The sequence below is a fragment of the Myxine glutinosa genome, chromosome 14 (genome assembly GCF_964187855.1).
Source record: "Myxine glutinosa chromosome 14, kmMyxGlut1.1, whole genome shotgun sequence".
NCBI classification, from domain to species: domain Eukaryota; kingdom Metazoa; phylum Chordata; class Myxini; order Myxiniformes; family Myxinidae; genus Myxine; species Myxine glutinosa.
Genome location: NC_136274.1, coordinates 41,308,863 through 41,325,857, shown reverse-complemented (window position 1 = coordinate 41,325,857; position 16,995 = coordinate 41,308,863). Strand labels below are relative to the sequence as shown.

The following is a 16,995-nucleotide window of genomic DNA, read 5'->3' as shown; positions in this document are numbered from 1 at the left end:
ACAAAAGTATGACATTATTTGGCTAAAGGTGTTAATTACATAAAATGCACTTGGAATACTTGATTCAAAAGAATGAAGTTACTGAGTGATGCTACATTCATGTCAACACTCAAACATGAGGGCTATAAACATTTTTATCAATAGTCCGGATTAAGGATTTTTTACCTGCGACATGTCGCTTGGCGTTGCTGCTGTTGTTGTTCGTTGGTTTTTGTTGGGGGTCGATTTTTGAAATGTGCACCCATTGGTAGGACAGCTGCCAGACCACACCCACATCTGTCGCTTAACTCCACCCACTATAGCACCGAGACAAAATGATATGGCTGCCATTATACACTGCCCGGGTTTGTTGAGTCAGATTTCCATTGGCCTTGTTTGGGTCGAGTGTTACGATGAGGAACCAAGAAAAATCTAATCATATGTGAAATAATAGTAAGGTTTAATCAAACCCGTCGGAATGCACGGTAATCAAGCGTTGCGTTATATTACATGAATTACTTTTAAAAATAGCATTATGAAGCGCGGTGCTACGCGCTACTTGTTTAGCAAGGAGGAAGCGGACAACGCGGTAAGTTAAAAGAGTTTATTGCAAGAGCTCCACTGTAGCACTGGAGCGCTCCGGGCTGCGCGCCCGGTGTATATCCCGAGGCCACGCCTACCCCTCGGGCGTGGCCGCCGCCCACTTGGTGCGCGGAATGATGCCATCATGCCAGTGAGCTTTCGTGTCCGCCACACGCGCCCCCCCAGAATTCCCGCGCACCTGGAGGGCCAGTTTGCGGGGCAAACGGATGACCCGGCCGAAGCACCCTCTGGCAACTGGCGGCGTCCGGGGTGCAGGGATGCCAGCCGGGATGCCTCCGGCTGCACCCGGGATGGGTGCCGGACCGGGGGGCGGCGTGCCGGCGGGGCTGGGTGGTGCCAGGGGTCCGCCCGCAGGGGGGCGGCCTCGTCGCGGGGGCCGAGCCACCGGCGGTGGGTGGTCCACGTCGAGGTGGGCCGGCTTGAGGCGATCCACTGAGATGCGGTCGGGAGTACCGCCGATGTCCAAGGTGAAAATGTTTCACCCCGGTCTCCACCACGCAGAAAGGCCCGTCGTACGGGGGCCGCAGTGGTGTCCGGTGGGGATCGTGCCGGACGAAGACGTACTCCGCGGTGCGAAGCTCCGGGGCGACGTGCGTAGGTGGGTGCCCGTCGTGCGCCGTCGGCACCGGAGCGAACCTCCGGGCAGTCTCCTGCAGCACGGAGCGCTCCTGCGCCGCGGACCATGGTGCCGTGGGGTCGGGGAGGAACTCGCCCGGCACCTGCAGCGGTTGTCCGAAGACCAACTCCGCCGCGGATGCGCGCAGGTCGTCCTTGGGCGCCGTCCGGAGGTCCAGCAGGACCCAGGGGAGCCTGTCGACCCAGCCGCCGTCGCTGAGGGTGGCTCGGAGCGCGGCCTTCAACGAGCGGTGGAACCGCTCGCACAGGCTTTTGGCCTGGGGGTGGTAGGCCGTGGTTCGGTGCAGCTGGACCCCGAGCCCCCGCGCGACCGCCCCCCAGAGCTCCGAGGTGAACTGGGGGCCGCGGTCGGACGGGATGTCCGAGGGGGCGCCGAACCGGGTGACCCAGGTGGCGAGGAACGCCTGCGCGACGTCCGCCGCCGTCGTCGCCACCAAAGGCATGGCCGCCGGCCACCGGGTGGTGCGGTCCACCATTGTGAGGACATGGGTGAAACCCCGCGAGGGGGGCCGAGGTCCCACCAGGTCCACGTGAACGTGGTCGAACCTACGCTCCAGCACCGTAAACGGGGCCAATGGGGCCTGGGTGTGTCGGTGCACCTTCGCGCGCTGGCACGCGAGGCACGTTCTGGTCCAGCCGTGGACGGCCTTCCGGAGGCCATGCCAGACAAACTTGTCGGCGACCAACCTCTGGGAGGCCCTCGTGCCCGGGTGGGACAGGCCGTGGATGGCGTCAAAAACCTGGTGCTGCCAGCCCGCGGGCACGATGGGGCGAGGCCGCCCGAGGGAGATGTCGCACCAGAGGGCCGTGCCCGCGCCGTCGAACGGCACCTCGGTGATGCGGAGGCACGTGACGGCGGTCCGCAAGGCCTGGACGTCGGGGTCGGCGGACTGGTCCGCCGCCATCCGGGCATAGTCGATGCCGAGGTGGACTGGGTGGGCGACGGACCGGGAAAGGCAATCCGCCACCGGGTTGTCCTTCCCCGCGACGTGCCGGATGTCCGTCGTATATTCGGACACGGCCGAGAGGTGACGCTACTGCCGGGCTGACCACGGCTCGGTGACCTTGCCCATCGGGAAGACCAGTGGCTTGTGGTCGACGAAGGCCGTGAACGCACGGCCCTCGAGCAGATGGCGGAAGTGCCTGACCGCCAGGTGGAGCCCGAGCAACTCACGGTCGAAGGTACTATAACGGCGTTCGGGCGGGCGAAGCTGCCGGCTGAAGAACGCCAGCGGTTGCCAAGCACCACGCACCCATTGCTCGTGCACCGTGCCCACCGTGCCCACCGCGTAGTCCGAGGCGTCGGTGATGAGGGCGATCGGTGCATCGGGCGCCGGGGGTGCGCGAGCATGGTGCGTTGGCCAAGGCGAGCTTCGCGCCGACGAACGCCGCGTCCATCTGCTCGGTCCAGGTAACGTCACCTTTGCCCGGCTTCCCTCGGAGGGCCTCGTGCAGGGGGCGCAGGAGCTGGGCGATGCGGGGCAGGAACCGATGGTAAAAGTTTACCATGCTCAGGAACTCCTGGAGCCCCTTGATCGTGCGGGGGCGCGGAAACCCCTTCACCGCCTCCACCTTGGCCGGTAGGGGGACTGCCCCGTGCCTGGTGACGCGGTTCCCCAAAAAGTCGATTTCGGCGACGCCGAACCGGCACTTGGCGGGGTTCACGATGAGGCCATGCTGGCCCAGGCGTTCGAAGAGCGTGCGGAGATGGTGGAGGTGCTCTTCGCGGGACGCGCTGGCGACGAGGATGTCATCCAGGTAGACGTACACGAAATCCAAGTTGCGCAAGACACTGTCCATTAGTCGCTGGAACGCCTGAGCCGCATTCTTCAACCCGAAGGGCATCCGAAGAAATTCGAAAAGTCCGAATGGCGTGATGACCGCCGTCTTCGGGATGTCCTCCGGCCTGGCGGGGACCTGATGGTAACCGCGTATGAGGTCCACCTTTGAAAAGAAGGACATGCCCGCCAACCGGGCGGAGAAGTCCTGGATGTGGGGGACGGGGTAGCGGTCGGGGGTGGTGGCGTCGTTGACGCGCCGGTAGTCCCCGCACGGTCGCCATCCCCCGCCGGGCTTTGGCACGATGTGGAGCGGCGACGCCCAAGCACTCTCGGAGCGCCGCACGATGCCGAGCCGCTCCAGCGTAGCGAACTCCGCTTTAGCTACCGCGAGCTTCGTCGGCTCGAGGCGGCATGCCCGGGCGTAGACCAGTGGCCCGGCGGTGGGGATGTGGTGTTCCACCCCGTGCTTGACGGCCCCCGCCGAGAAGGTGGGCCGCGTGAGGGCCGGGAAGCCGGCGAGGAGGCGGATGAATTCGTCGGCTGCCGGAAGCGTACAGATCAACCTGGCCGGAACCGAACCGCTCAGCAAGCCGCTCGGCGAGCCGCTCGATGAGCCGCTCCGTGAGCTCCTCAACGAGCTGGGCAGCGCGCAAGCGAGCGAGCTGAACGTCTCGGCCTGGACGAGCCTTCTGTGCTTTACGTCCACCAACAGCCCATTAGCGCACAGGAAGTCCGTGCTGAGCAGTGCCATGGGCACGTCGGCAGTGACAAACGACCACCGGAAAACCTGCCCTCCGAACCACAGAGAGAGGCAGCGTTTTCCGTATGTGCGTATGGACGTACCGTTGGCAGCAAGCAACGCGGGGCCTCGGCCCGCGGTTTGCTTGTCGGACGTACCGGCGGGAACGACACTCACCTGCGCTCCCGTGTCGCACAGGTAACGGCACCCGGATAAGGTGTCCGTTATGAACAGTAGGCTGTTTGAACGGCCGGCGCTCAGTGCCACTACCGAGGGCCGGCCCGGGCGTTTCCCGACCTGCCGAATGAGCACGGCGGGCAACACTGCCGAGCCTCGTGGCCGAACTGGGCGTGGAAAAAACACCAGGTTGGCGGCGGAGGCCGCGGTTTTCTCTGCGGTGGTGGGCGGGGCGTGGCGGCGGCCGCGAGGTGTGCATCAGCATCAGCCACGAGGTGTGCATCAGCCTCGGGATGCGCGACGGCCGCGCCAAAACTCGCCTGCGTGTCCAAAGCCGCGAAGAACTTGTCGGCCTCGGCAGTGAGAGCTCGGGGTTCCGTCGTCGCAGAACCGGCCAACGCGAGGCGTACTCGTGCCGGCAGCTGGCGTCGAAATAACGCCCGGAATAGAGCATTCGGGGTTTCGTCGCCCATCAGCGACAGCATATGGTCCATGCGGACCGAAGGTCGCGTGTCACCGAGCTCGGGGAGGTCCAGGAGGCGATCGGCCCGTGCGTCCACCGTGAGGCCGAACGTGGTGAGGAGGAGACGCTTGATCGCCTCGTACCTGCCGTCGGCCGGTAGGTTCCTCAGGACCGACACGACGTGGGCGGCCGTGCCGAGCCCGAGGGAGACGACCACGTGGCAGTACATGGTCTCGTCCACCGTGATGCCTCGAAGTCGGAACTGGGCTTCTGCCTGCAGGAACCAAACTTCAGCTTGAGCCTCCCAGAACTCGGGGAGTTTGATTGTGACCACGTTGGTTGCCATTGCTGTGGCGTGTTCGGGTGGTCAGCGACGGCTGACCAGAACGTCGGAGGGTCACCAATGAAGCGCGGTGCTACGCGCGCTACTTGTTTAGCAAGGAGGAAGCGGACAACGCGGTAAGTTAAAAGAGTCTTTATTGCAAGAGCTCCACTGTAGCACTGGAGCGCTCCGGGCTGCGCACCCGGTGTATATCCCGAGGCCACGCCTACCCCTCGGGCGTGGCCGCCGCCCACTTGGTGCGCAGAATGATGCCATCACGCCAGTGAGCTTTCGTGTCCGCCACAATTACGTAATTTTTTAACAGCTCCATATTGGGGTTAAGCAATGTGTGACCGTGTGGCAAATCAGCTTGTTCTGATATTACCATGGCGGAGGGTGATGTGGATAAGAGCTGTTGAGTTAATTATTTAATAGCGCTTTAAATGTGTGTTTCCCAATTTGCGCTGTTTATCTTTTAAGAGTGCTTTAAATGCTCGCTTCTCAATCGACCCGTTACCAGATTTTGCCGCATTTTGTGTCCACAGTGCGGTCATTCTTATTACCCTGTGCTCGCGAAGTGAAAAGCAGGGTTAGGCATCCGGGTGCGTACATGTGGCGTACGTGTGTGTCTGCATTTTTAAAATGCATTTTCTCGGCAATCGTTGGTCTTATTGACACTAATTTTACCATAGAAGTGCCTCCGCCTGTATAATTTTTGTTCATAATTATGATGTCATAGGTCACGTGGTATGGATGCCATCTTGGAAAAACGTTACACCTCTATATCTCCGAAACAGCTCAATGGAAAAAATTGAAACAAGGCTCATTGTGAAGTACTCCCCATGGGGAATAAGATATGTTAATGATGACGTGATCGGTACCTTAATTATGCCGTCATAATTCGACGAATACAACGCTTGATTCTATGAGCATGAATTTTTTTTTCAGAAAGGATGTTGTGTCCACAGTGCGGTCAGTCTGGAGACGGTCACAAAGATGGGGTTTACTGTTGTGATTAAATAATGGTTTATTATGGCGGTTTTATTTGATTAAATAATGGTTTATTATGGCGGTTTTATTTGATTAAATAATAGTTTATTATGGCGGTTTTATTTGATTAAATAATGGTTTATTATGGCGGTTGTATTTGATTAAATAATGGTTTTATTATGACGGTTTATTTGATTAAATAATGGTTTATTATGGCGGTTGTATTTGATTAAATAATGGTTTTATTATGGCGGTTTATTTGATTAAATAATGGTTTATTATGGCGGTTGTATTTGATTAAATAATGGTTTTATTATGGCGGTTTATTTGATTAAATAATGGTTTGAGTATGGCGGTTTTATTTGATTAAGTAATGGTTTATTATGGCGGTTTTATTTGATTAAATAATGGTTTATTATGGCGGTTTTATTTGATTACATAATGGTTTATTATGGCGGTTTTATTTGATTGAATACAATTGTGCTCAACAAGAAAAATAAAAAGTTCCAAAGTTTGAGACATCAGTGCCTTTATGCTCTCCAAAAATAACTGATTGCAAGTTATTGAAAGGCCTGAAATCAAACTTGAATAACCACGGACTTCAAAATCTGTTATCAAATTCGTCTGCCGACATCAAATTCGTCCATCTCCTCGGAAAAGCTGTTCAGTTTTTCTTCACCCATTCTCTCCCCAGATCCCTAACCCAATCACCAAGAAGAAAAACGAATCTTTTTGTTTGTTTCTTTTTGCTCACTGCTGCTTGGTCTGTGTAATATCTTTTTTTGCTGAGATTCTATGGGAGGAGAGAGGTGTGGTGCAGGCATAATGGCTCAAATATGGGGGTTAAATGGGTGAACACGTGTGATTTGGCAAGGTGGGATGAACAGCAGTTCAGCAGATGGAAGGAGCAGCAGATGCAGGAAAATGCAATTTTGCCCATTAGTTTGCACTGCATGCTCCACCACATTCTAATTAGGATACATGTGTGCCTGTTTCTGCCCCAAAACTAGAATACAATACCACCTGCTATCAATGGAAGGTATAACAAGGGAGGAAACAATCAACCAAGTCCTTTTTGCACGGAGGAAGTGGTGGAGAATGGAGCATGAGCGATGAGGGGAATTAATTGGAAGGAAAGGTGGAACATTAATGTTGGAAGAACAAGTCATAAATAGAAGAACACATGCAGAGAGGAAAGCTAAAAGGGGAAGGGCTCATGAAGAGGGGGCTGGGGTGGCAGCGTAAAATTTCAGCTTCGTACATTCACAAATGGACCTGCCTTATGTTTTTCCAGCCGCAGTCATCGATCAATTTTCTCTGCCTATAGGTATTTTATCAAAATTTTCTCTGCCTCTTCAACTAACAAGTGAATCCTCTTGGATTGCGCTGAGGTTCGGGCATGGAATTTCTAGGAGGAAGTATAATTTGTATGCAATGAAAGTACATGTAATATGGGATCGAGTAAGCTTCACCAGTGCGCGTGCGCGAATTTACGTCACGTCGGCAGCGAGAAGGCGTTCCCCAACACGAACCAATCAGGAACTGCCACGCCCACTTATATGATCTCCGAATTCCTGTGACAGGAATTAGCGTTACACTGGCTGGAAGTCCATCGCTAAAGGCGCTTCCTCAGCGCCAATCACCAGTGCGCGTGCGCGAATTTACGTCACGTCGGCAGCGAGAAGGCGTTCCCCAACACGAACCAATCAGGAACTGCCACGCCCACTTATATGATCTCAGAATTCCTGTGACAGGAATTAGCGTTACACTGGCTGGAAGTCAATCGCTAAAGGCGCTTCCTCAGCGCCAATCACCAGTGCGCGTGCGCGAATTTACGTCACGTCGGCAGCGCGAAGGCGTTCCCCAACACGAACCAATCAGGAACTGCCACGCCCACTTATATGATCTCAGAATTCCTGTGACAGGAATTAGCGTTACACTGGCTGGAAGTCAATCGCTAAAGGCGCTTCCTCAGCGCCAATAAAATGTCCGTCCTCTCACTATTTTTCCTGTCGAACATCTACATACCGATGGTGACCATGTTACATATTGTAATCTACTATATAAGAGAGCCGTTGGTCTGTGTTGCCATTTTCCTCAGGGATGGCTGAACGGATGTTCATCAAACTTTCAGAGGTTCATCAGTGAGTGCCTGGGAGTGTTTTAGGCAACAAACAAACAAAAAAAAAATTTGAAAAAAAACATTCGTTTTTCTGGATTCTTTAAAAATTGCTCTACAGTGCCAAAGCCTTTTTGATTAATGACAGTTAATACAGGTACACATTCGCATAAACAAATACAAAACGATCACCAGACATTTGAACACAAATAATCAAACAATACCGGAAGCGGTCAAAGTTGGTGGTAAGGCAAATGTGCCTCTTCTTCCTGAACGTCATCATACTTAACTCAGAAATGTGATGAACGGCACATTCACCAGCATAAATGCAACAAAAAGGTAAAATAATGATTTGACATTTGTGATGGATTCTGATTTGGATGTAATTGCTTTTCCATTATATTTGCCCTCATTTCAAATATGTTAATGTTTCTTTTTCGCTTGAGCAATGCCGGGTACTCCAGCTATAAAGCTTTTAGAAGCTTTTATACTTTACTCGGGGTACAAATACAAATACAACTTTGTCTGGGGGGTAACATAGGCTATGTGGCCGCAGCCTCATGCGGGGGTGTGGGGGACCGGGAGAGCTGTGTAAATTCTCTATGTAAATGTGTACCATGTAGCACCACCTGGTGATGGTGGCAGAGGGTATTACAATTTCCTTTTTTACCTGGGAAACACTGAGGTTATGAAGCACTCTTTGCACGGGTAAATGTTTCCTCCTTCCCCACCTTCCCCAAAATGGAGGGGCCTGTCAAAGCAATCCCCCCCCTAACCCCCCAAAAATATGTATATGTAGAATATCTTTCCCGTCCCCCACTCCCTTCCTCACCCTCCCTCTCCTACCTCCACCCCCTCCACCCCCCCCCCCCCCTCCCTGGCAACGCTGGGTACTCCTGCTAGTACCTACATAAACAATACCTACATACCGATACACAGCTCATCTCAATTCTGTCATTTTCTTTATCTGCATGCTCTGCCCTAAGGTGCTGTGCCAACCATCAAATCAAGAGAATATACTTTTAAATCATTGGATCGTCCAAAGTCTGTGTGATACTCTTTTTAGTTTTCAAACTTGGCATAAATATTGCAAATATATGAGAGGGAAAACCATCAATGCACAGTATTACATTGACTTTGAAATGCAATGAAGTGTGAAGCAATACACAGATGCTGGCCAGGTATGCTCTCTCTCAGATTGTGACTGCATGGCAATGCTTGCCTTCATGGGGCAAATGTGACCATTACTGCTCTGCCCAGCATTGATTGGGAATTTATAAATCATCCCCCATGTTATCCAGAACTAGAAGGACTCGCTCCCTGCAGGAGTGGTCTGGGGGTTATGTTATGATCCTTATTCAAACGTATAATTCAAAATACCTCTCACTGCGTAATTCAAAACACCTCACTCCACTGGAAAACGTGGGGACAGGGATACTGCACTGTAATGGGTGGGAACATGTAATACCCTCTCTCACCTGGAGACGGCGCTACACGATACACATTTACATCGAGAAATTACGTTTGGGCAAATCCCAACTTCCTTCCCTCTCCGCCCTTCATATGCCCCGCATTTGTCTAAGATTTAATATCTGGTGCCAGTTAAATGTTCTTGTTTGACAAGTGACAAATTGGTGCAAAAATTGTGGTCAACTCTTTTTAGATGTCATGTGTTTGTTTACAAGTAGAAGACTGAACCTTTCCATATCAATGTTGATAGTTATGCGTTAGCATATTCAATATAGCTGATAATTTAAGTAGATTGTGTGGATAAGGTACCCATGATGGGCCAAATGGCCTTCTCTAACATCTACGTTGCCTGGTATATCCTTGTTTGAGAAGTGTGGGGTTTTAGGGAAATAGGATTGTTTCCCAAATACCACGACAATCGTTGTTTATTTGAAAAGGACACCTAGATAATGTGATGGGGCGGAAGGAGGGCCGGGGGAGGGGATATGGAAGTGGAGAAGATTCCTGGACAATGCTACCAATACATTGTTAGTGTAGACTACCACGATTTATTAACACCAGCAGAATACCCACCCTACGGGCGATCTTATTCTGAGCATTCAACATGTTCTTTTGACACAAACCTTTATATGGGCGATGTATAGGCAACTGACAGCTTCCTCAATCGCTACTGAAAGTAAAAAAAAAAAAAAATCCCGTGTTACGTGCATGAAGCAAAAACATACCTTCTGCTTATATTACAAAACACCTCACAGCACTGGAAAACGTGGGACAGGGATACTGCACTGTAATGGGTGGGGACTTGTAATACCCTCTCTCACCTGGAGACGGCGCTACACGATACACATTTACATAGAGAAATTACGTCCCGACCCCTCACTCACAATAACCACCGATGAAGATAAAAACACCCCTATACAATAATTGGGGTCATGCTGATCCTACATAGCAAGTCTGGATATAATTGCGCCAGAATTGTAGGAGTAGTAGCACGACAAGCAAACATCGGTCGATTAATTGTAGTAAGGATTACTGACCAAACTCGTTCTTACGAAATGTGATTTTGCAACAACTCGAACAACATAAATCATGGAAGACAATTCTTATGAACATTTACGTTGTTATATCTCCACACATTCCCAATTCAAAACAGTTAAATACTCGTATATTGTATTTAAGGGGCTGACAGGATGGCCAAGAAGTACGCACACTCGCCTCGAAGCTGTCTAACTTAGGTTGGAATCTCGGTCCAGCTATAAAACTTCCATCTCGCAAGCATGGTGCTGTATATATGAGAAGAAGATGTATTTCAAATATATACCCCAGGCAAGAAAATTGAGATTAAAACTATCACTGAATTCTCTTGATATATCATGTAATGCAATCGGATCGTGTAATCCCATTGATGTGCAATCTTACTTGCATGAGTAGGGGAGTGGAGGATGTGATCTTGAATGTGACATACTAATCCCATATGCTGCAGGTGCGTTTTTACCCTTTGGCTTCATGTTAAAGCCTTGGATGGCTTCGGCTGCTATGGCTGCTTCATCTGTGTCGGTCGTCCTTTCATCTCTCCTCTTACGCCGGTGAGGCCTGTACTTACACCACCGTATTTTATATATTTATTATTTTCTATCACACACACGCTTGTTCGTGTCCTCTGTGTATGTTGGGCCTCATGTACAAGTTAATTCTGCTAAAAACCTAAAACATCAAACTTTCGACAAACGTGACTATTTGTCATTAGCTGACAGTGAAAGTGGATCATTAACAAAACTTTTCTTTCTTTTTTTTTTGTTCTCGATTCTCACTCACCCGTAACTTAACGATTAATCATCCGAGCATTCGCTGTGCACATTATTTTTTATTAAAAAAAATTAAGATGTTTTATTTCACATATGCACAATAATTTGTGCCTAATTGGGGTTATGCATTGGAATGAATCTCAGTTATGATTCTTTGAAGTATTATAATTGTTTTGGGAGCATGTCATGTTATTTTTATTTTAAAAAAAAAACTTTGCCTTTTTCTTTTCAAACTACAAACTGACTTGGTGTTTTGCTTTGATTTGCATTCATTCATTCATTCATTCATTTGCTCTCTATGCAGTCATTTCTCCTTCACTGTCTATATTAGCCCTTGATTTTATTGGGGGGTTTTTTCGAAATCATTTTTTTAGACATTATTGTGGATATCTATTGAGTGAAACCAGACTGGGTGGTGTAATGGTTAGAGCGTCCACTCTGAGTCTGGGAGGTCAGTAGTGGTCAAACCTCAGCTGAGTCGTATCGGAGGTTTTTTTAAAAATGGTACGTGCTGCTTCCTTTCTTGATGAGCATGGAAAAAAGAGTGCTGGGAAGGCAATGGCAAACCACCCAGTGTAACCCTTGCCAAGAAACTGATTTGGCAGCAACAAAGCTCTGTAAAGAGTAGGCTACATCAAAATTAAATAAATTGTTGTGTGAAATGTACCATTGCTTCGAGTCGAAATTATGTACCTTCATTTTTTCCCCCCCAAAAGCACCAGCTAAAGCCAAGATGGAGACCCCAGATATGGTGAATCGTTTGCCTTTGTCTTTCTTTCAAAATTTCAGGTCCAAAGGCAATCATCTACCATCCCAACTATGCTTTTCTCTGAGATACTTGTTTGTCTATACTCTATCGGACATATATACGATAAGATATACTATAAGCCTATACTATAAGAGAGATGTTTGTCTGTCTGTCTGTTTGTGTGCGTCGCCATTTTTCTGAGATGGTGGAATGGATCTACGTCAAACTTTCAGAGGTTCATCAGTGAGTGCCGGGGAGTGTTTTATGGGGGAATTTATTTTTTGAAATTCAGAAAAAAGTTGGATTTTTTAAAATATGAAATCTCGCCTTTGTAGATACGTGAAAGGTAAATCCGAGTCCGAGTGAATAATCGTCTTTAGGGAAATGTTTTAGGCCCCCACAAAACAAAATAGAAAAGAAACCCCAAAATTTGACATCTTCAAAATGCCAACAGGATTAGATCAGCACCGGGCAACGGTACCTCTGATAGTGTCGTATAAATGGAGAGAGGTTCAAGATTCAAGAGTCTTTATTATTACATGTCCCATACAAATATAAGGCAGTAAAATTCTTAAGTATTGGCTCCAGGTTCTTGGTAAACTTTGGAATTGCATCCTGCAGCAGTGTATGATTGGTAATGAACTACTAATACGACTACTACCCATACCTTAACGGCCATGATTATTCTCTCCTGATGGGGTCGGCCGATTAATAGTTGTTGCCCAAGTCTTCGGCCTGACGTTCGACTGAAGGTAACAGGAATTTGGAATTTGTTCAGGGTGGTGGTAATGACTCTCCTACTTCTTTCATATGTATCATCATTGACTCAGGTCGTGGCTGTGCCGCAATGCCCTCTGCAGGTTAGGTCAGGGATTTGTAATTTGGCTATGGTGCAGGCGATAGCTCGCCTACTCTTCACAAAGGGATTTTTTAATGCACACTGACTAATGCTCGCAGATGGGATGCCCAATTCAACATCCATCAAAGGGACAAAGGGACAGCACACACTTTGATGAATCAGCCTGCATGTGAAACACCAGGATGACAGTTTGTAGTTCAGTCAGGATTTGAATCCAGGGTAGACAACTCAGAGGTGAGTGTGACTCTCCTGCTCTTCACAAAAGACACCAAGGGATATTTTATGTCCACCATTAACCATTAATGACAGACCTGTCCTCCAGTTTACACGTTGATGCATTGCGCTCCATGCAAAAGAACAGGGTGATATTTTATAGCTGGGAGGGTAATCAAACCGAGGCTAGACAGTTCACGGGTGAATGTGTACACCCCAAGCTATCCTGTCAGCTCATATATGATCAGTAATTAAGTGAAAACCATATTGTCTGCACATCTGTCTTGGTTCCTCTCCACCCCATAATAGATCATCTGAACAGCAGACCTGCTATCAACTATCTCAGTACAGTACTGTATAAACAAAGTAATGCTATATGTATATGCGTAAGTCGTCTTGTAAGGGATCGTGCACATCCTCTGTTTCACATTTTGTGCACAACAGAACATCACCCATGGCGTTATTAGTAAAAATGAACGCCCCAAAGCATCTCGTGAACTTCTCAGGAGGTTTGAGTACAGGTTGCAGATTTAAATTGGCATAACATTTTGGAATAGCAGCTCACCCAACATTTCGTGTTTTTAACTTTTTTCCCATCCTCGAAGCCTGGAGCACCAAGCCTCTGTTAGAATGAAGTTGCAGGCTTCTAGCATCTAACCCCACTTTGGCTTAGCTCTGTGCTTGTAATCTTTGGCATCCTGCTTTGCACCTGGCTGGCTGCTTTCTAGATGCACACTGGGAAGTGGTAAATTGAGAAAAGGACGTGAATTTACTGTTCCCTACTCGATCAGGCTTATGGAGGCGAATGACTTTCTTTTGCATTTTCTCTTACATTTCACCCCATTTAGAAACGAGGTTCGTGAAGACTACTTTTCTTTCTCTCATCTACTCGTGTTCCCCATTTGTTCCATCTTAATAGCGTTCCCGTTCCTACCTCTTCTACTTTTTTCTCCTCTTCCTCTCTTTTGCTTGGTTTGCCTTTGCTTTCCCAGCAGTAGTTGGAGCAGAAATTTGTAATTTTCTCATTGTGCCCGGCGGTAGCTCGGGTACTCTTCATGAAGAACACCGTGGCATCTTTAACGTCCACCGACCAATGCCGGCAGACGGGACGCCCAGTTTAACATCAATCCGAGGGACCACATTGATGAATCGCCTTGCCTGTGAAACACTACGACGATAGTTTATAGATCGGTCAGGATTCAAGCCAAGGCTAGACCGCTTACCTATGAGTGTGTTTATCTCTAGGCCATCCTGCCAGCAATTCTTCCTCTTGTTATTATAATTTTTTTCCACTGCTTAATCTACGGGCTGTTATGATCCATCCAAATTCGTCCATACAAATGAAAAAACAACAAGAACAACAAAAAAAAATTGGGAAAATGCAAAAGAAACAAATTACTTTGGGTTGTTGGGCCATTACCAATCATGAAAAACTGAATGTGCATTCATTCACCTTTACAGGAAGAAAAAGATTGGTGTCATTCCCATTCATTCATGCTCTGATTCCAGCTTGTTCGCTTTCTTTGAGCTCCGATTATTCATTCAAATTTCCTTTTTTGTCTCTTCCACCGTCAGATACAAAAAACCAGACGGGACGAAACTGGAGTCCGATGCACAACATCTGCTCCACCTGCTGAGACGAGAAGATGTGGATGTCGAAGTCGGACTCGGTGGTGAGGGGTGCCGGCGCTCGTCGCCCAAGTTCTCCAAGTTGAGGCACCACAGCCAACTCTCTCTATCGTCTATCACCTCGCACCTAAGTAGTACCTTCTCATCTGGTGCAGTTTCCCCGGAGCCCCTCCTCGTGGACGCTTTGCTTGCCGGTGGAGCCTCCGATGGTTATGCCGACGATGGCATGACCTCGCACGTGTGACGTCGGCAGCACGTGGTGTAACTATTTTGGGACTATCAAAGCAGCATCGCGTGGCCGACATTTCATCCGTGGCCGTAGCGTTGCTTTTTCGACACCAAAAAGCCAGTGCACCTTCTGAGAGTTGTTTGCCCTTCAGGTTTTCTCTGATAATGTTCATAAACGATAGATTTTCGAACTAGTCTGGACATGGTTGGCAGTTGTGCAATACAGCAATAAGAATACTTGGATGAACAAAACAGGCGTTGGTCGAACAATGAGTGGAAAGCATTTCCTTCCGCACCACCCCTCCATATTTTGGGGACTTCCCTCACGTGGAGTTTAATTGAAATAACCCTTGGCAGAATCTTCCATTGGCATTCCCCTTCCAATCCTTCAAAATGTTCTTTGCACCTGCGTTCCCCTAGAATTCTCCCGTGGCAATGTTTTGCTTGATTATATTATCGCTCGGTCAATTTCTAATATTTTACAGGTTTTTCACTGGAAACAAAAATGCCGAAACACCTGCAATGAACCGGTCGAGATTTCCTTCAATTATCGTAGCTTCTTTGCTGAAAGCACGTTCATCGATTGGTCTGCAGCATCCGAGCATTCACTTGTACCTCCTTGCAATCATCACGGGTCAGTTTATCTTGGGTAACAGATAACGTAAAGAGATAGCGGTAATACGTCACTTTTTAATACAGACCCTTTATTGTGACATCCCACCCATTTGGGATTTTCTTTTAAACATAAATCGACTGTTATTTATTTAAAAATTTAACAGGGTTCGAGGTGCAATCAGGTGGGTAAGGAGGGTTAGCTTTAGGCATGCCGAATGCAGGTCGCCCTTTTGTGTGTGCATGGCACGTACCATCCATACGTGTTCCTGCAAAGATGGCCACAAATGTGGTTCACCTTGCCTGTGCGGAGCTCCCACCTCAGAACCCCGGCACGGTGCAAGCTACGCATTCCGCATTATCCCAAGAGGGGGTGGGGAACGTGGTGGTTGCTTAGGGCACCGTCTGACCTCCCAAAAAAGGGATCAGATTGGTTGCTGGGCCTTCTGATTATTAATTTTTTTAATGAAGACAACAACAATAACTAAGCCTGGTGATGGCTTAACGGTTAAGGTGGCTGGCTTAAGATCTTAGGGTCTTGAGTTTGAGCCCCGGTCATGCCGTTAAATAACACCAGGTCGGTTTATTCAGCCTGTCGTCCTTCTGAGATTGGCAAAATGCGTACCCACTTACTGGGAATGGGGGCACCGCCTCAGCGGCCTAGCCGTGCTTCCAGAGAGAAATGAGGCACCCAACAGCCACAGAATGCACACGAAACAATAACACTAACTATTATAACTTCAGACTCTTCTACATTCCGTATATCCTGTTTATTCGTCGTTTTTAAAATCTTTCATTTCCTAACACCCATTTTGTGTTGATTTTTATATTTTCTCCCATTTGCTCCATTTGTGATATTTTAATGGTTTTTTTAATTGTTTGCTTTTTGACCAATATATATTTGTAATTATTGCAGGTTGTTTTTTCCCCCATCACTTGCGTATTATAGCAGCATTTGTGGTGCTTAGTTAATCGGACTGAAGTTGTTTCGTTAGTATTGTTATCCAATTTATCGGTCTTTTTTTTTCGAGCTCGCTTTCGACTTGTTATTTGTGGTTTGTCGATTCGGTTTCCCAACTCTGCTAATATTTAATGCTGGTTTGATCTGTCTGCGGAGAAGGGCTCTTATTATTGTTTGTTTAATTACTATTTTTTGGACTTGAATCAACCACCCACCGTTCCTCCGTGTGCTATCCTCAAAAGCTCCGTTTTTACAATGAAGTGCCTTGGTGAGAAGTTGCGGTGATTGTGTCAAGATTTTCATGTCGTCGTCCATTTGTATTCTGTTTATTTCATGTCAAAACAAAAAAGTGGTACAAAGTAATCGAGAACAGTCACGATCCGATTAAAGTTTGATTCACCGTTTTTCCATGTTCTGTGCTGTACTTTACCATTACCTCCTCCGGTTTTGAAGATGAATCGCTCAAATCCATGGGAAACAGGCCATTTGTACATAATCGTGTGTACCTGTGAAATAACGTTTATTCATTACACAATTGGAAAAGGGTGTGGGTTGTTAGTTCTGGTGCAAAAGGAGTCAGCCTGTCCCCATGCCCACGAAGGAAGGAATGTCCCTATGCCAGTGAAAGTTGGCATGACAGGTGTTCGTCCTGTTCTATGAA

The 16,995-nt window shown here is 48.4% G+C and overlaps 1 protein-coding gene across 6 annotated transcripts in view; it reads left to right on the top strand.

Annotated features, from left to right (window-relative positions):
- The window catches only part of ATP7B (ATPase copper transporting beta), a 74,746-nt gene extending 58,008 nt beyond the window's left edge, over nt 1–16,738 (top strand). For all 6 annotated transcript variants that reach the window (XM_078768220.1, XM_068135601.2, XM_068135603.2 and 3 more), the window contains 2 exons: nt 10,763–10,865; nt 14,480–16,738. In XM_078768220.1, the coding sequence (XP_078624346.1) occupies nt 10,763–10,865; nt 14,480–14,777 (401 nt within the window). In that variant the 3' untranslated portion in view covers nt 14,778–16,738. The remainder of the gene's footprint in view (nt 1–10,762; nt 10,866–14,479) is intronic.
- Nucleotides 16,739–16,995: the final 257 nt, after the last annotated feature.